General features: G+C 47.7%; 1 protein-coding gene across 8 annotated transcripts in view; it reads right to left on the reverse strand.

The window, feature by feature from the left end:
• The window catches only part of SNX29 (sorting nexin 29), a 586,612-nt gene that overhangs the window by 217,041 nt on the left and 349,171 nt on the right, over positions 1–20,400 (reverse strand). For 7 of the 8 annotated variants that reach the window (XM_044935759.2, XM_045164260.1, XM_045164261.1 and 4 more), the window contains one exon: positions 10,949–11,065. In XM_044935759.2, coding sequence (XP_044791694.2) covers positions 10,949–11,065 — 117 coding nt within the window. Of the gene's footprint in view, positions 1–10,948; positions 11,066–13,357; positions 13,409–20,400 lie in introns of those variants that run through there. The other variant, XM_044935765.2, reaches the window with a different exon arrangement.

Here is a 20,400-nt window from a genome sequence, read left to right on the forward strand (position 1 = left end):
AGGACTCTTGAGAGTCCCTTGGACAGCGAGGAGACCAAACCAAACCAGTCAATACTAAAGGAAATCAGTCCTGAATATTCATTGGAAGGACTGATGCTGAAGCTCCAATACTTTGGCCACCTGATGCGAGGACCTGATTCACTGGAAAAGACTCTGATGCTGGCAAAAACTGAGGGCAAGAGGAAAAGGCGGCGACAGAGGACGAGATGGTTGGATGGCATCACCAACTCAATGGACATGAATCCGAGCAAACTCCGGGAGATAGCAAAGGACAGGGAAGGCTGGCGTGCTGCAGTCCACAGGGTCGTGAAGAGTCAGACACAACTTAGCAACTGAACAACAAAACAAAAGACAACATAAGAAAAGTAGACAAAATGGGTGGTCCAGAGGGGAAGAGGATTATAGGAACTCAGAAGTTAAAAATAAAAACAAAAAAATTAGAACTGAAGAAGTCACTGAGGGCTTTAGAATGAGCTGGAGTTTCAAGGGTGGGGATAATCTGGGAGGGTGGGCACAGAGGAGAAGGAGACACATACTCATGAAGGATACAAGCAAGCTTTTCAGAGTCAGGATCTCTGGGAGAGAGGCACTTGTATCTTATACTCTCTTCAGTTGTATAATGCTTAATTTCTTTCAAAAATAGATTCTTACATTATTTGCGTCATTTAGAAAAAAAAAATTGAAAGCAGATCTTCTGAAAGACAAAAAGCAGAGAAGCAAGGCAACACAAGTTGGAGGTCATGCGCACAGGGGAGGGGCTGGCCTCTGGCCCACGGGCCAAGAGTGAGGGGCCAGGCAAGGCCAGAGTCACGTCCCGCTGCAGCATCTGCCAGACCTTTCTAAAATGAAGCTAACAGCACATAAAAAACAGATAAACAACACAGACCTACTGTATAGGACAGGGAACCATATGCGATACCTCGTAATAACCTATAATGGAAAAGAATCTGAAAGAAGAAAATATACAATTGAATCACTTTGCAGTATACCTGAAACTAACACAGCATTCATTGTAGGTCAAACCTACTTCAATGGGGGGTAGAGGGGGAGGGAAGAAACTAAAAGATCTGTGGGCTTCCCTGGAGGTTCAGTGGTAAAGGATCCGCCTGCCAGTGTAAGAGACACGGGTTTGACCCCTGTTCCAGGAAGATCCCACATGCTATAGGTTAACTAAGCCCATATGCCCCAACTCCTGAGCCTGTGCTTCTCTGGAGCCTGGGAGAGGCAACTGCTGAAGCCTGCACGCCCGAGAGCCGTGCTGCACAACAAGAGGAACCACTGCAATGAGAAGCCCGCTTGTCGCAACTAGAGAGCAGCCTTCACAGCAACGAAGACCCAGCACAGGCCTAAATAAATATCGATCTGCCTGTACAGGGACTCTGGGAGCCACAGCTGGCTGGGACCCTCACTGTAACAGGGGGAGGCGGGGATTCACCCGGGGGCACATGCTCTCATGCCAGCAGAGGCGATGACACTCTGAACAGCAAAACGAAAAAAAAAGAAGGACGAAAAAAGAAAGCCACTTTCCTAGGAAAGAAATAAAAATCTAAGTGAACACAAGGCTCTTCTGACTTTATCAAAAGTCTTGTGGCAAAGTCCGATCTCAAATGCCTGACTGACTGCATCAGTCACATCTCAAACCTGGGCCACCCACCTCGGTGTGGATGAGGCCTGCAGGTTCTGGGCTCAGGGGAACACCACTTGAACCTTATTCCTCAGAAACGAGAGCAGCAGTATTTCTGTCGACCCGACGGGTAGGAAGGCTCAGGAACCCCAGGATCAGTTCCAAGACGGTACCTGTCCCTCAGGAAGAGGTCAAAAGAACAGGTCACGGCAGCAAATCATTTGGCTTGGTTTCCTAGAAAAGTAACAACGGATCTAGGCACAGTCTGCTCTAGAGCCTGCAAACCGGCTGACCAGGGAATCCACCTCCATGACACACACAGTAAAAACAGCATCTATTTCCACTGGAAGGTTATATAAATCCACTTCAAGGACACTGGGCTTCTCTACTGCTCAGATAGAATCCACCTGCAATGCAGGAGATGTAGGTTTGATTCCTGGGTCGGGAAGATCCGCTGGAGAAGAAAATGGCAACCCACTCCAGTATTCTTGCCTGGAGAAATCCATAGACAGAGGAGCCTGGTGGGTTACAGTCCATGGGGTCGCAAAGAGTCAGAAAGGACTGAGCGATTAACACTTTCACTTTTTAAGGAGATTGGGAACACTCTCAGAACAAACTGTACGGTCTCTCTGAGGCTCTGATGCCACTCAATGAAAACTGAGCCATCACTGAACGTCACTTCGTATTAGCAGCCCCAAGTTCATGATGAACCAGGAGAAAAAGGAGAAGACATGAGCCTTTTAAAAAAATTATAAAAAATAGAAATCTTTAAAAAAAAAATTAAGTCATGGGTAATTGGTAGGGAAGGCAAGACTAATCAGAAGGGAGCTCTGTTATCATGAAGAAAGATATTTATTAAATTAAGAAATAAGCACCTATATTTAGTTGAGGGTATGTACAAGTATAATCATGTGGTTATTATGTATCCTTGGAAATACAGTGTGTGTTAATTTAGCAGAAATATGGTCAATTAACTTGGAATTTAGATGGACACGTTATGATCAGTAGAATTGACAAGGGGCTGTGGGGACAGAACAGAAGAGGCTGAAGAATCTGCATTTTGAGGATGACAAGAATGACATGAGTCAAGGACAGTGGCCCAGTCTGACAGCATGAGACAGAGGTCCAACCCTGGGCCAGTCTACACAGGAGTCCCACGTGGCGCCTGAGACTCAAGAACCGTGTTTCCTGGTTAACGACGTTAGACTGAGAAACGTACATGTCAATAAAACACAATGGTTAGGAGCCAAGCAACTCAAGACCTTGAGGTTTAACCCTTGAGAGGTGGGGGTGGAGGCTGGGAGCAGCTTCTGTAGAAGGCAAAAAGTGAGATCAGAGCTAAGTTATTAAATAAAGATGAGTAGCCTTGTTTGCACCAGTAATTGGTATGGGTCACGAGCTCAGGATTTCAGTCATCCAACTGAAAATGGCAACCCACTCCAGTATTCTTGCCTGGAGAATTCCATGGACAGAGGAGCCCGGTGGGCCACAGTCCGTGGGTTCACAAAGAGTCAGACATGACTGAGCAGCCAACACTTGCAATCTTACTGCAAATGTAATTTCAAAGTTCCGCAGCCATAAGCCTTGGGTTAGCCAGGCTCTGTCCACCCAAACCCTAAACCCAAGCCCCTCAGGGTTCCCCAGAGGAACCGAACTACTTATGGTGATGAGTGAACCAGGCATAAATCAGGGATATAACCTGGGCACCCTTGGGAAGACAGACCTGTGAGTCCAGCATTAATGTCAAGGAGCACGTGACTGCCTATTTGCACACAGAGACAGAAACTGGGCTCAAAGAGGGGCTTTTATTCCCCAGCACTGAGCTGTTTAAAGTGGGTTCTGCAAGCATCTTGCCGGATGATTCTGTGTCAGAAACTAATATTTCTGAGCTAAGCTTCTATGTGAGACATATTTTTAGTAGCCTCTCTTAAATGGCACTTTTAAAAATAATCTCCTTCAAGACGGTAGACGATTAGAACACGGATGTCCAAGCACCGAATTAAAAAGCTTCTTATAATTTGGAACACGCTGTTTAGAGCTGCCGTGGGACCACAGACAATTTAGTACTTGATCATTAGATATTCGGCAAGTGCCACCCAGCTGAAAAATATATTTCTTATTAAGCTTCAGGACTTAAATAGCATCAGCTCTCAAATGAGATCACTCCCTCGGAAGGTTTTAAAGATACCAAGAAAGTCCCAAGAAGTATTTTATTTCAAAGTGAACCTTATTACAAAACTTGGGATGAGTTTCTTCCATCTGTCTCACACCTGAATTTTAAATCCCTCATCTTTCTCTCCCATCAGCTTCATCATTCCAATAATGGAGGGAAGGGGGTCCCATGGAAACACTGAGCAGCTTACAGCGAGAATTAACAGGAAGTCTCTGCCATCCGACAGCCTCCAGGATGGCACCTTTCTGGATAATCAAACACTGCGGTTAATAGAGAGTTTCCATAGCTACCGCAGGTGCGTGGGCAGACTCACACAGCACCTGCTCCCTGAGTGTGCGCACCAGCCTCCAAGAAAAGGAAAGTTAACACAGCCCCTGTCGCCAGGCAGCTATCCATCCTCAGATTTAAAAAGGAAAATTCAACACCAAGTGATAATACAGAGTGACAGATGCTGACCCACAAAGTGTCACTGGAACAGATTAGGGGCTTAGCCAGGTGTTCAGGAGGGGTGCGGGGAAGAGGGGCAGGTCTGTGCAGGCTTTCGTGGAAGGTGGTTCTACTGTAAGGCGCTTTGGGGGACCTGAAATGGAAAGCGCTTAAAATGTTTCAAGTCAGTTGCAATGAATAGCATCATCATTACACTGTAGAGCAATGGACGTGTTTATGAAACTAGAGATAATGGGAAGGGAAGGGGGAGCCGAGAGACAGACAGAGCATGAGACAGCCTCGGAGAGAGACTCAGCATTGGGGAGAGACAGTGAGTCAGTCAGAACAGGGGCAGAGAGACCAACACACACACAGTGGGTGAAAGAGAGAGAGAGAAGGAAAGACAGGCAGAGGCAGACCAAGACAGAAAGGAACAGAGAGTGAGAAACAAGGAGAAGTAGGAAGAAAGAGAGAGAGACAGAAAAAGAGATTACAAAGCAGAGGGATGGACTTCCCTGGGGTCCAGTGGTCAAGAACCTGTCTGGCAGTGCTAGGGATGCAGGTTCGACCCCTGGATGGTGAACTAAGATCCCAAATGCTGCAGAGCAACTAAGCCCGGATGCCACAGTGAAAGATCCCGCAACACAATGAAGACGCTGCGTGCTGCAACTAAGACCCGACGCAGCCAAATAAATAAACGAGAGGCTGAAAAAGAGAGCACAGGGAACCCAAGAGCCCTGCACGGCCCCTCTCTGGGAGCCTGTGTGCATGAGGCTCAAAGTGCCCGGGGACACACAGGAGTTCAGATGACCGAGAGCCAGGCCAATGGGGGTGGTGGGTGGGAGGGCAGTGGACGCCCAGCCGGTCACTCACCTCCAGAGCGCAGGTCCAGGGCACCCCACAGTCATGCAATGCCACCTCCCCCTCCAGGCTCTGTGGGTCCCGGGTTGGGGCAGCTTCATGGGACAGCCCAGGCTGTCAGGGTCTCCCTGCAGCATGTGTGGGTAACGAATGTGATATGTAACTCGGCCCTAAGTTTCCTAAAAGCATCCCTTGGAAAGCATCTTAGAAAAGATGGTCCTTGGGGAAATAAATGCGTAAGGGGCATGCCAGGTCTACCCTTCGTGGATGGCCCTGGTGGAAAGTGCTACAGAGAGAGGCCTCCTGACCATCTTTGTTTGAGATGATTTATCACAATACCCCTTCTTTTTCATATGTACCACCTAGTGACAGACTTTATTGTCTTGGGCTCCAAAATCACTGCAGATGGTGACTGCTGCCACTAAATTAAAAGACGCTTGCTCCCTGGGAGAAAAGCTATGACCAACCTAGACAGCATATTAAAAAGCAGAGACATTACTTGGTTGACAAAGGTCCACAGAGTCAAAGCTATGGTTTTTCCCATAGTCATGAACAGATGTGAGAATTGAACCATGAAGAAGGCTGGAAGAAGCAACCATGAAGAAACCATGAAGAAGCCCAAGACCTGATGCTTTCAAACTGTGGTGCTAGAGAAGACTCTTGAGAGTTCCTCAGATTGCAAGGAGATCAAACCTATCTATCCTAAAGAAAATCAACCCTGAATATTCATTGGAAGGACTGATGATGTTGAAGCTCCAATACTTTGGCCACCTGATGTGAAGAATGGACTCACTGGAAAAGACCCTGATGCTGGGAAAGATTGAAGGTAGGAGGAGAAGGGGATGATAGAGGATGAGATGGTTGGATGGCATCACCAATTCAATGGACATGAGTTTGAGCAAGCTTCGGGAGATGGAGAAGGACAGGGAAGCCTGGCGTGCTGCAGTCCAAGGGGTCACCAAGAGTTGGACACGACTTAGCGACTGAACAACCACCACCACCTATGTGCATCCTTTGAATCACTATTCTACTCTCAGGAAAGTATTCTGCTCTCAGAAGACTCCACCTTCTCTAGATTACAAATTTCAAAGAGTGTAGTCTGACATCAAGATGAAGTGATCAGTTAAGTGAAAAACAACAACAACCCGCTTTGATGTAAAAAAAGCAAGAGGAGGAGACAAGGCAGTGGAAGATGCAGTCTGCGGGCAGGGAGTAGAATGCTTGAGAACTCTGTCACAGAGGGATGGGAACCTTTAAAATCCCCAGGAGGGTTGTGCCCGGAGGACAAAAGACATTAAACCCTGCTTGAAATGAAAAAGGAACGAGAAACAGGAGAGTAAGCAGCAGGGCGCTGAAGAAACGATATGGTCCTGGATTTGCAATCTGGTGCAACCACGGAGCTGTGTGCCTCGGGGTGAGTCCTAAAACTTGTCTGTGCCTCGGTTTGCTAAGCTGAGAAATGGACCGAATGAATATACTGTGCTAGGGGAAAGGCTAAAAGTGCATGCCACCACCACGCACGTAGTAAATGGCTCTCATCAGACAGACAAGGGAGGGGACAGGTGGCAGGAAAACAAGCCAACAGGGCTGATGCTTCGAGTCAGGGAAGTGAGGCTGCAGACCTCCAGCCATAACAAGCGGTGCCGTCTTTTCTGCTTAAGCAGAGGCGATCAACTTAAACAGCACATGGGACGGGGAAACAGAGACCCACAGAGGCGGCAGGAAAGGGAGCAATCCAAGTGCAGTCACATAAAGTGAGACTGAATTTTCATCCCTGGTGGGAACAAACGTGCACTTAATGAGCTGCTCTCCATGTGCTGTGACTGTAATTGACCGCCGCATCCTGCCGTCTTACAAGACTCTGTCTCCATTTATTCAAAATAGGAGCTATTCTCCCAGAGAATTTTCAGGGCTGTAATCAAATCCTGCTAAAAGGTTTAAAAAAAAAAAAAAAAAAAACAAACAAAAACTCCAGCGTTCATTCACATCTTATACCAGAGGAGGAGAGAATAATGAGTCGAGAGTCCTAAAAATACTTGCATTCAAAAAAATAAAAGGAAAAAATTCAACCCTTAATCCCAAACTCCTCCTTAAACGACTTACTTTAAAAGTCTATAGTATCATAAAAACATACCACTGAGAAGACACTGTGTCTTTGTACCTATCTCTAAAAAAGCAATTACCATTTGGACTTCCCTGGCGGTCCAGTGGTTAAGACTTCTGACCCTCACTGCAGGGGTCACAGGTTCAGTCCCTGGTCAGGGAAGATCCCACAGGCCAACAGGTGCAACCAAAAGAAAAATTATTATTTGCTCCATGGAATTGTCCTCTGCTCTAAAACAGTGAAGTTCTCACCTAGCAAACACTTAACGGAGCACCTACTCTGTGTCAGGCACAGCCCTGGGCATGGAGATTCAGAGACGAAAACAGGGCCACCCCTCTCCGCCCCAGTGCCCACCAACAAGTGCCTTTACCAGCAGCATCTCGTGGAATCCCCAAAGCCACCCGATAGAAGAAGAAACCAGGGCTTCCAAACACAGCAGACCCCTCCCTGCCCTTGGGGCCCTTGAATACTCTGGTGTCTGGGAGGAAGTCTAATCTGAGGGCAGCAGAGAGTGGCAATGGGAAGAGCCTCCCCCAACAGTGGCCCCTCAGGACGGGCGGGAGCATGCAGGCGTGCTAAGTTGCTTCAGTGGTATCCGACTCTTTGCGACCCTATGGACCACAGCCTCGGTAGGCTCCTCTGTCCATGGGGATTCTCCAGGCAAAAATACTGGAGTGCATTCCCATGCCCTCCTCCAGGGGATCTTCCCAGCCCAGGGATAGAACTCTCGTCTCATGTTTCCCGCATTGACAGCCGGGTTCTTTGCCGCTAGCACCACCTGGGAAGGAAGAGTGGGCTCCAGAACCGCAAATGAGCTCACGGCTGCCTCCCTCCTTTGTCCAGGCTGCCTGGCTCTAGGCAGATGACCAGAGCGGGCCTCAGGCAAAATCGACAAGGTCAAGGGGCTTCCCTGGGCCAGTGTCAGAAAGGCCGGCTCTTCCCAACAGCCTGCAGGACCACTTACTCTCTCCTGACTGCTGGCCATCACAGCCTGCCCGCCGGAAAGGCTCTGATGACAGTTCGAGCTGCCTCTGGGTAAAGGATGTCACTGCCCTCAGGGGCATCCAGACTGGAGGCCAAAGGGAGTGCGGCACGAGGAGAGAAGACGGGTCACTTATCAGGGGTCCAGGGAAACCTGGACTCCACCACTTACTACTTGACATTCACTCACTCATTCTGTAAGTCAACTTACAGTCATTAAGTACCTACTGTGTGAATCACTGGAATTTAAAGGGAAAAAGACAGGGCACTTACCCTCAAAGAGGTGGTGGTGCCTCGAGACACTGATTAGTGAGAGAGAAACATAAAATTATAGTAAGAGAAGGAGAGAAAGATACATACAAACATCACACTTGACAAGGAAAATCTGCCCTTGTCGGGTCTCCTGAGGAGGTGATTCTGATGGTGAGTGGCCTGGGCCCAGAGCCTTACTCCAGGCAGAAGGGATGGGAGAAAAGGCCCCACAGAGGGAGAAAGCAAAGGACCTGGAGCTGAAGAAGCCCAATGGGCTAGGGGCCCAGCACCATGCTGGAGCTTAATCATAAGTCCAGGGGGCCTGAACCCTCTGCATCTCAGCTGCCGTGCTTACTCAAGAGGAGGCTAATTTCATTTGATTCACAGGCTGGACTTCAAATGAGAGGGGACTTCTCTGGCAGTCCAGTGGCTAGGACTTTGCCTTCCAATGCAGGCGGTTCACTGGTCTGGTCAGGGAGCTAAGATCTCGCATGCCTCCCAGCCAAAAAACCAAAACAAAACAGAAGTGATACTGTAACAAATTCAATAAAGACTTAAAAAAATATATCAAATGAGATAAGGAAGGCAGAGAACCATGTGTGCCCAACACACTGTTGGAACTCCGACAACTGGGAGCTCCTGACGGGTACTGGCGCTCAGAAAGAGTTTTCCTGCAACAGGTAGAGGAGGACAGAAAAAGGTCCTCCCTTCTGATGGAGGACAAAAAGAAGATTCAGTGCCCCAGAATCTTGTAAGATGAGAACTCTGGATCTACATCCAGTCAAGCGAGCTCCATGAGCTGCCTGACAACCTTCCGGTCTAAGTGTGGGATTTCACAAGGATGTTATGTCAACTCTGTTTCAAAGATAAAAACAGAAAACAACTGTATATCCATCAATAGGGCCTGGTTAGACGAACTTTGGAATTGCCAGTTCAAAGGATTATGATGCAGCTCTTTAAAACAATGACGTAGACCTACATGCAAAGTATCGATAAAATAAAGTGACCTCTAAAGTGTATAGTTAGAAGGAAGACAAGTAATATACACAACAGTGAATAAAGCAGGCGACTAGTGATTAAACACGCAGGCACATGTACACGGCTTACTCAAGCCACGCTCATCTCTAGAAAGACAAACCCAAGACTGATCGCTGTTACTGCCCCTGGGACAGAAAATAGATTTCTTTTTCACTGAATATACCCTTTTATGCTACTTGGCTGTTTAGCATGTATGTAACAAGGTTTGTCAAGAGTCCACATTTTGATAATTTTCAATTGTTTAAAAAAGAAAAATCCAGTCTCTGACGGCACACAAACCCAGATCTGTCACTTCTCACTACAATTCAAAAAACTAAGAAAATTATAAGAAGAAGTTTGAACACTGATATTTGTTGGTATAAATGAATTATTGATAACAGAGGCTGACAATGATATCTGTTTCAATTATACTTGATTGCTCTGCTCTCTTGATTTTTATAGCTATATTCCGAAATGTCTAGACATGAAATAATGCCTAATATTTGATTCAAAACAATACAGAAGGGGAAAGCAGGTGTTGGGAATCTGAAATAAGATTCACTGTGACTGACAATAGTTCAATCAAACAATGGTCACATCAAAGTGTATCACACACCCGCCGATCTTTGGGTGTTATTAACATCTGACATCATAAGAAAGTTTTAAAGCAAAGAAAAAGCTGTTATAAACATGCACAAAAGGACAAGATGCTCTCAGCAACGTGGTTTGCAGTAGCAAAATAATGGAAACAACCCCAATGTTTATGAACGCAAAACCATATTTAAACTAGTGCAGTATTTCTTTCAACAGAGAATTACAGAATTAACAAAGTGAACAAACTCGGTGGGGCGTTCTCAACCAGGGGTGATTCTGCCCCTGAGTGGACATCTGACAATGTCTGGGGATATATTTGGCTCCCGTGACTGGGGTGGCAAGGGGTTGCTACTGGACTCTAGTGAGTAGAAACTGGGGATGCTGCTACACATCTTATGATATACAGGATGGCCCCCGACAAAGAAGGAAATGGCTCAAAGTATCAAGAGGGCTGCAGTTTAAAATCCCTCTATTACAGTGGCCCCCAACCTTTAGACACCAGGGACTGGTTTCATGGAAGATAATTTTCCCATGGGCCGTCGGAGGGAGGGTGGTTTGGGGATAATTCTTGTAAGGAACACACAACCTAGATCCCTCTTGTGTGCAGCTCACAGTAGGGTTCCTACTCCTATGAGAACCTAATTCCGCCACTGATCTGACAGGAGGTGGAGCTCAGCTGCTCATGTGCGCAATGGGGAGTGGCTGTAACACAGATGAAGCTTCACTCACTTGCCCACCAACCACCTGGGTGACTGGTACCTGGATGGGGGCACCATCTGAGTGGGGATACCTGGATGCTCTCCCTTTTAATCTCTGTACTTTTCCATGCCCTCGACATTGATGTAACAGAAGAGTTGCGGGCAGCAGAGGTGGTAGGCAGACAGCGTGAGCAGAAGGGCAAGGCTGGGGCACTCACCGGCCCCCGCAGGTCGATGAGCTCCTGCCGCATCTGGGAGACGAGGGCTTCCTTGGCCACCAGGGCCCGGTGCAGGCGCTCGTTGAACTCGATCAGCTCCCCGTGCATCTCCGCCACCTGCAACACACAAGCACCAGACGGTGAGGCTCAGGGGCAGACCCTCCCCACGGCCCATCCCGCCTTCTCTGAGCCCACCACTGGTCAGCTGGCACCGAGAGGTTGTTGAGCTGGAAACAATGAACACTGCTTCCTTATGGATCAGCTATGCAAATCCACCCATTTAAGCTGAATATGTTTTTGATTTGATGGAACTGAACACTGTAGTATCAATGGTCCCAGTTTATAGTCCAGAATATGACTATATCAGGTCATTTTTGGACCTGAGGCTTTTATTCTTAGGAAATGAACACTTGTCTAGCAAAGGCTTTCTTTCTCATCTGAGTTGTGCCTGTCAAGAATCCCCTGCTAATGGCACAAGTAGAATGGCTGACAACTTCTTTTCTTTTTTTTAAAAAAAAAAAAAAAAAAAAAAAAAAAACCTTATTTGGCTGTAAAATTTATTTTTATTAAATTTATTTGGCTGTAACATGGCACCCCACTCCAGTACTCTTGCCTGGAAAATCCCATGGATGGAGGAGCCTAGTAGGTTACAGTCCATGGGGTCGCTAAGAGTCGGACACGGCTGAGCGACTTCACTTTCACTTTTCCCTTTCATGCATTGGAGAAGGAAATGGCAACCCACTCCAGTATTCTTGCCTGGAGAATCCCAGGGACGGGGGAGCCTGGTGGGCTGTGTCTCTGGGGTCACACAGAGTCGGACATGACTGAAGTGACTTAGCAGCAGCAGCAACATTTGTTTAGTTGTGGCATGTGGGGTCTTTGTTGGGGTGTGTGGGTTTTCTCTCTAGGTGTGGTGCACAGGCTTAGAAGCCCTGTACCAACTGGGATCCCAGTTCCCTGACCAGGGATCAAACTTGCATCCCTTGCACTGGAAGGTAGATTCTTAACCACTGGACCCCCAGGGAAGTCCCTGATGAACCATTTCTGTTCACTGAGGCTTTGGTTTTGAAAACCGAGACAATAGAATCAGAGCCTTGCTGAGGATGGCGATGGGGAGAGTGACAGACACGCCTGAGGCAGCACAGATGCCCAGTGGCCCCTGTTTGCTCTCTGCTGGGAAGACACCTGAGGTAGGTGGTATTACTCCCGCCACACAGACAGAGGAATAATGTCAGAGGAGTCTCAGGAGCAGGATGAAGGCCACACAGCTAAGGCTGACTCCGGAGTCCTGGCTCTTGGTCACTGGGCCACATGCCACAATCCTGCCCCTCCACTCAGGCCTGCAGAGAGCTGCAGATTTATCCACATTTCAATACTCTCGGCTGATCCCAAATAAAAAATGGAGGTTGGGATAAGATAGCCTATGACTGGTGCACAGAATCAATAACAGATCTTTCCGCGTGTAACATACAAAGGGAACAAGGATATCCTGCATGGTCAAAGCATACAGTAATTCCTCTGATTGTAAGAGTGATCTTGGGACTTCCCTGGCAGTCCAGTGGTTAAAAGACCACACTTTCACTGCAGGGGATACACGTTTGATCCCTGGTCAGAGAACTGAGATCCCACATTCCATGTGATACAGCCAAAAGAAGAAAAAAAGGATTTTTTTTTTTTTTTTTTTAAGAAAAGTGATCTTATTGGGGCTTATAATCAAAATAAACTAATTTATTTAAAAAAATTTTTTAGAGAAATGTGAGGTATAATCTTGCCATGCTCATCAGAAACCATGAAAGATGACTCTGGCAAGTACCTTACAGAGAACACACCCCCGCCCGCCGCCCCCCCTCCGCCCCCGCCAAATGTAGAGGTCAAGCAGACCCCAGCCAGCCCCTGTCCCCCTGCCCCTCCCAAGAAATCACCCCTCCTATACCCAAGACCTTAGCCAGGGTCTTACTACATTCAGTATAATGTATAAATAGTGCCAGAACATTTATAAGTACTCTAGGTAAAATATAAAACATACTGTTAGAATGCAGAAGGGATGTAAGGAGAAGTTTTGTGGGCAAAAAAGAGATTAACCTAAATCTAGACGCTTCAGAAGGAATAAAGGGAAGCTGTCATTTTATTTTTCTGAATACAATATATATAAAAGGTAAAAGGCGCAGGGAGGAAATACAGAAGATACTGACATTAGTCACGGGATATTTTTTGTTTCCATTCTTTCTACTTTTCCTTACTTTTCAGTTTCTTATTAATGAGCATTCTTTCATTTATCAGAGAGAATAACCACTCAGGCTCTTTAAAAGAATTAAAAATTCTTCACGTGCAACTCAAGGAAGCAGCCAGGTGCAGTCAGCATGGAACTTCTCAGGCCCCCCTGCAATCCTGATGCTTCTGTTAACTTGCTCAGCGGCTCTTCACTCAGATGGGAATCCCTCTGTCTCCCAGGTGCCCACCCTATTCAAACCGGTGAGAAACACAAAGTGAAAAAGGCACAGCAGACACTGATGGCCACAGAATTAACTAACGGAGAATAAGTCACTGAGCCTTTGACCAAACTCTCGTGTCACACAGACCTAAAATCAATATTCCCCGGTTGCCTTATTTTCGTATAAAAAAGCTTAAGATGACCATCAGGCCTTTCACAAACAAATACAACATCACTAATAACACCTACTTGATTCCTCCACACACGCAGAAATCATACAAACCCTCCTCGAGCTTCCTTGGGGCTGAGAATCCATTTACCACACAGTAAGCAGGAAACAGATACAACTGCCAATTTCGCTGCTAAATACCTGCTAATATGCCCCCACAACATACAAGCTTTAAATAAATGTCACCATCATTTCCAAAGCAAAGTAGGGTTTTGCTTTGTGTTTGTGTTTTGTTTGGCAGTGGAAGCCAGGGTGTTAAAACAATTTTCCATAAATGCATAAAACATTGGAACATCCCAGCTGCAAGTGGTATTTATCACGAACTGTCAAAACCCTGGTTCTATTTTGCAGCCAGAGAGTAACTTGACCACATCAGACAAAGCTTTCATCTCACTAGAGAATGGGGGGGAGAAATCCTATGGAACCAAGGAGACAAAATTTGACAGTTTCCAGCAGTCATTAAAACAGCAATGCTCATTGTTACTAAGCTAAGCTCTGAAACACTGGATTTCTCCATTTCATATCCCCACAGTTATTGATATAAACAGCTTTCATCTTACATAAACCACACTGAGCTTCCTATTCCTCAAATAACTCTTTCCAAACTATAGCATAACTAGAAATGAATTTGAGATTCAGAGCCAGCCTCAGAAGAGAAATGTGAAATCACAAATGGTTCTCATTATCACCAAAATAAAAGGCACAACCACTGCTTGTTGGAATTTCTATGAGGCTCTGAGGGCACTTACAGGTTGCATATGACCTTCCTTCCCTATTTCCAACAGCCGCAGGGAATGAGAGAGAGAGAAATGTCCCCCAGTCTTTCTCCACCAAGGAGCAAGAGTGATCTTCCCAAAGCAACAGCTGATATTGTCACCTGCTGTTTAAAATCTTCAATGCTTCCCACTGCCCTAAAGATAAAAATCCATCTCCTTGCAGATCTGGCTTCAGCCTCTCTCCCTAACACCATCTCCTGCCCCTTCCTCTCGCGTTTTCTCCCCAAAGTCACTCGACCCAGAGGGTCTTCTATGTTGCATAAACATGCTGAGCTCTGGGAGCTCACCTTATGAACAAAGAGGAGAAAGACACAACCAGCAGAGGAAATGACAGGTGCGAAGGCCCAGAGGATGGCAGGAAAGCAGCCGAAAGAGGTGCTTTGAAAAGGCTCAGACCCTGATGCAAGGCAAGCCTTGGTTGGCTCACTTAACACGTGCTCTTGCGCGAGTCACTTAACCTCTATGACCCTGAGGCCCGTCATCTACAAAACGGGGATTAAAAACCACACTCACAGACTTCCCTGGTGGCCCACTGGTTAAGAATCTGCCTGCCGATGCAGGGGACAGGGGTTCAATCTCTGGTCTGGAAACAGTCCACATGCTGTTTGTTGGACAACTAAGTCAGTGAGGCACAGCTACTGAGTCCATACATACCCTAGAGGTTGTGAGCCGCAACTAGCGACCCACGCACTGCGAATGCCGAAGCCCGCATGCTCTATCTAGAGCCCGTGATCCACAAGAGAAGCCGCCACAATGAGAAGTCTGAGTGCCGCAATGAAGAGTAGCCCCTGCTCGCGGAAACTAGAGAAAGCCGGTAAGGAGCAATGAAGACCCAGGACAGCCAAAAAAATCAGTTCAGTTCAGTTGCTCAGTCGTGTCAGACTCTTTGAGACCCCATGGACTGCAGCCAAAAATAAATAAATTAAAAAAAAAAAACCACACTCATCTCAAGGGGCCGCAGTGTGGATGAAATGAGCTGCGGCCCTTAGCAGGCTCAATACTGTGTCCAAGCGTGGCAAAGGCTCAGTGAATGTGAAGTGGTTGTATGGAGGGTGATCACATTAAAGGGACAAGAGAAAGGAAGAAAAGGACAAGCAGATTTCTGGAAGCCAAATGGAAAAGTAACAAGCCGTAACAAATGGCTCAGAGGGCTGTGGAGAGACACTCGCTGTCCCCTAAAGCGGGAGCATCACCCAGAGAACTGCTGACCACTCACCAGGCAATGTTCTCAGTGGTGAGGCACAGGGAAGTCATGGAGTTCACATCCTAGAAATCAGACAAACTGGACTAGCACTCAGGGAGAGAGGAGGACTTGGAAGGAAGACAGGGTATCAGGAAAGGCCTCGTCCAGAGAAAACACTCAGGAGTCACTTCTCTGATGGGCCTTGACTCATGCCAGGCAGCCTCCCACGGCTGATCCATGCCCTAAATCACAGTCAGGCACTCGCTGTGTTCTGGGACCAATGATGCTCAGGGCCGCCTTAAAAGTCAGCCATGGGACTTGCCTGGTGGTCCAGTGATTAAGAATCCGCCTGCCAAGGCAAGGGGCATAGATTTGATTCCTGGTCCAGAGAGATTCCACATGACAAGGAACAACGAAGCCCATGAGCTGCAACCACTGAAGCCTGCAAGCCCTAGAGTCCCTGCCCCACAAGAGAAGCCCCTGCAGTGAGAAGCCACCACGACTAGAGAGCACTCCCCCACATGGTGCAACCAGAGAGAAGACCCTCTGCTTGGTGCGACTAGAGAGAAGCCTGTGCAGCAGCGAAGACCCAGCGCAAAAATAAATGCATAAATAACACCATGCATGGCTCCCAAGCTGTGTCTGGAAGGTGCACAACTCATGAGCTAATAACGTGTGACTGCTTATCAGTCATCATTTGGGTTTCGCCCTTTAGCCTTGAGAGAAGAGGGGAGAAAGATTGAAGAAGTTTAAGTCACAAGACTGTTTGGCAATACATGTCAAACTTTTAAAATCTCTCACCTTGTGCTTAGCAAACCCCTGCTAGGGAGTATCCTGTGTGCTAGGGAGTAAACCTGTGCTCAAGCAGTTTAGCTCCAAATGGCTGGAGTCCACCTAAAAGCCCAACCACAGGGCCTAGTGAAATCTATCAGGTTCTGCTGCTATCCCCCACTTCCTGCTGCTTGGCAGACATCACTAGTCAATCAGGGCTTTCTTCCTCAAGAAGACACTCAGTCACCCCAAACCAATCGATCAGAGTGCTGGCCTACAGGATGACACCTATTTAGTATTCCTGGCAGACAGGGTTGGGGGAAGGCGTCAGAGAAGGCTGACGTCTGAGCTGCGCTAAAGATGATGCCTTTATAAGATGGTGACTTTATAAAGATGATGCCTTTATAAGATGCTTTTATAAGATGAAGCCTTTGGCGATTCAAGAGGCTGAGCAATCCCTTCCAGCTGGAGCATCAGGAAAGATGCTCTCTGAAAAAAAATGTGTCTGTGAAAAAGCTCTTAAGTCTGTAAAAATCTCAGAAATTATCATAATGACCTGCCAAATCATGAAAAGATTATAATTTTTTAAAATATGCCTTTGGCATTTCCTTTCATATCACAATGTTCTATCTAATCACATTCAAGTAAATCTTGCTTCGCCCTTCCTCTGGCTATGGAATGAGACACGTCCTGATTAATTAGACCAAGATACCTGCAGTTTCCCAGGTGGCACTAGCGGTAAAGAAGCTGCCTGCCAATGCAGGAGATGTAAAGGACACAGGTTCGATCCCTCGGTTGGGAAGATCCCCTGGAGCAGGAAATGACAACCGAATCCAGTATTCTTGCCTAGAGAATCCCCATGGACAGCAGAGCCTGGTGGGCTGCAGTCCACAGGGTGGCAAAGAGTCAGAGAAGACTGAAGCGACTTGGCACATACGCACCCCCAAATTTTAACAGCAACTGACACTCTTCAGGTCACATTCCCAAACTCTCAGAGAATACTGACTTGATGCCTCAGAATCTACCTCGATTTTATAAAATGCACAGGCTGTGTGTGAGTCCCACTGCCAATGGCTGTGGGGAGAGACCTGGAACCTTCTGCTGTTGTGAGGATACCGCAACCGCCTTTGAGAGACAAAGCCCTCACCAGTGCCTACCAGTCTTCAAGGGTTTTGTTGTTGTTGCTGTTTTTGATGTGGACCATTTTAAAGGCTTTACTGAACTTGTTACAATATTGCTTCTGTTTCATGTTTTGGCTTTTTGCCCAGGAGGCATGTGGGATCCTGGCTCCCCCACCAGGGATGGAACTTGCCCCTCCTGCATTGAAAGGTGAAGTCTGAATCACTGGACCACCAGGGAAGCCCCTTAACACCCCTGTGAACGCCAACTATACTTCGGGCCTTTTCCAGGCATTAGATCACCCAGCTCACGACCCTTGCCACCCTCCTGTGAGTGGCAGGGCTTCTTACACACGGGCCCTTGAGGCTCAGAGAGGTCAGGCTATGAGCCAAAGGCACCAGAGTCAGAGCCACGGCCTGTGTCCTCTGCCCTCCACCCTGGGGCACAGCCAGGAGCCGAGCCCTTCAGGGGTTATGGAGATGAGCCAGTCCCACAGAGTAGACGGTAGCAGCCCCGTGTGGACCAGTGGCTCCCAAAGCAAGCTGACAGATGCTTGGAGGGCTTCTGACAAGTACAGATTTCTGGGTTTCACTCCCAGAAAGGCTGATTCAACAGGGGGGAGTCCAGAGTAATACTTTTAAAAGACCCTAGTGACCGTGATGATCAATCAGACTTGGGAACCACTGGCAAAGACAAGGGGGGAAGAGAGTTCACACGCACGGATGTGAACTGCGAGCTTTTCAAGTTCAGGATTTGTAGAATCAGGAGGTCATGGAAGCTCCTCCACTTGTCAGCTCTCGATTTCTGGATTCTCAAGGTGGTGAACAAAGCCACGGCCAGAGAAAAACCTCATCTAGCCTACCGGCCAATACCAGACAGCAGCAAGCGCCCCGGGCAGAGCGGGCAGAGCGGTTCCTCCTGCGATGGTACAGGAGTTCTGCAACAGCGCTGCCTGAGGGCACCGTGAGCGGCAGCTGGGCTGTCAGCTGTCTGCTACCCATCTGAGGCAAGCACAGAAATGCATAGTAAGCATTTCAAAACATTTGAAGCCATCTCATCTTGGTATGAAATCCAGGAATTCCACAGTTTTTCTAGTTTTGGGGGGTTTTGTTTTGGGTTGGTTTTTTTTCCCCGCATTTTACAAAAGTTCCAGTCTGTAATGAATTAGAAATTCTAAAAAAAAAAAAAACAAAAAAAAACAAAAACAAAACAGGTTATTCGCAGATAGTTTCAGAAGCATCTATCTGTATCACGTATGCCATCATTGAAACATCTTGCATTAATAATTATTAGAGACAATGACCAATAAAAGGATTTTTAAAAGTCAAAATATGACCACTTTTGGATAAAATTTGTAAAGAGAGTAGAAAGGAAAAATTAAGAACCAATGTTATCCACATCTGTTGGTCTTCAGATGTATTTCCCTTGTTACAGTGTCAATGTAGGCTTGAAGACTAAGAAAATCACAAACATTAACTGAACAACACACGTACAGACCTGGCCCAGGACACAGACATCCTCAAAAAATTACACTTGATGGCTCAGTAGTGAAGAACCCACCTACCAGTGCAGGAGACATGGGTTCCATCTCTGATCTGGGAAGATCCCACACTGCATGGAGCAACTGAGCCCGTGCGCCACAACCACAGAGCCTGCGCTCTCGAGCCAGGAGTCCGCACGCTGCAGCGACTGAAGCCTGTGTGCCTAGAGCCTGCGCTCTGCACCAAGAAGCCACTGCAACGAGAAGCCTGTGCACTGCAATGAGTAGCCCCCACTCAGCAACGCGGCCCCCACGCAGCAACGAAGACCCCACACAGCTAAAAATAAAAACCACACTTGCCATTGCCCTAAGACTGACAGTGAGTCTTTCCTACAGCCGCCTGATCATGTCCATTTCCCAGAGAAGGAAGGGTAAGGCTCAGGACCTGAGCAGCAAGCCAAAAGGAAGGCGGGAGAAGGTAAGCACCCTGCTCAAGGCCACGCAGGAAGCAAGCAGCAGAAAGAAGTGCAAGTGACAGTCGCTCAGTCGTGTCCGACTCTTGTGACCCTATGGGCCATAGCCTGCCACGCTCCTCTGTCCACAGGATTCTCCAGGCAAGAATACTGGAGTGGGTTGCCATTCTCTTCTCCAAGGATCTTCCCAACCCAGGGATCGAACCCAGGTCTCCTGTGTTGGTAAGCAGATTCTTTACCAGCCAAGCCACCAGGGAAGCCCTAAGCAGCAGAACTGGTTTTCAAATTTCTGGGTCCGGGTTCTGAGGCAGGCTCTCTACCCTGCCCCTCTGCATACACCGTGACCAGGATGCTGAGCTGGCACCTCCAGATGCCAGAGGACCCGGAGGAGGTGAGGAACCTGGGTCGAGCATCACCACAAACGTGCACAACCCTGGAAAAGGCACTGTCTCTGGGCGTGCCCAAGGCCTAGTCTGGCTTATCACAGACCAGTCTGCCCAACACCCCCGAGTCCCCGAGGAGACCCTGGCAGTACAGGAAGGGACACCCAGAGTGAACAAGAACCTGAGCAGAGGCAGCCCGACTGTGGGACTCAGGGTCCCAAAGAGGAACCCAGCAACTTGGCCGGCAGCCAAAATGAGACTTGTTTAACGTGGTCTTCGCTTCATACACAGGCACTGCAGAAACCAGCAAAGGAAATGCCAACCGGAGACGCTCCAGGGCCAGTGAGGGACACTTGGGGACGTGCGGCATCAACGAGCCATCCAAGTGAGGCCACCTCTGATCAGGCGTACAAAGAGGAGGGCTGTGGAGGTCAAACTCGGGTCCCATAGATCTGCTGTCAGGTGGCCTCTGACTCCTGGTATCGTTTCTACAAAAAGAGGGTCTTGTGCCCTGCAGTCCAGGTTGTCATGAGCAACAAAAACATGACCAGAGTATGGGCAGCACCTGGTGCCTGCCACAGGGTGTGATCCTGAATTCCTCCCAAGG

The sequence above is a fragment of the Bubalus bubalis genome, chromosome 24, assembly GCF_019923935.1.
Source record: "Bubalus bubalis isolate 160015118507 breed Murrah chromosome 24, NDDB_SH_1, whole genome shotgun sequence".
NCBI classification, from domain to species: Eukaryota; Metazoa; Chordata; class Mammalia; order Artiodactyla; family Bovidae; genus Bubalus; species Bubalus bubalis.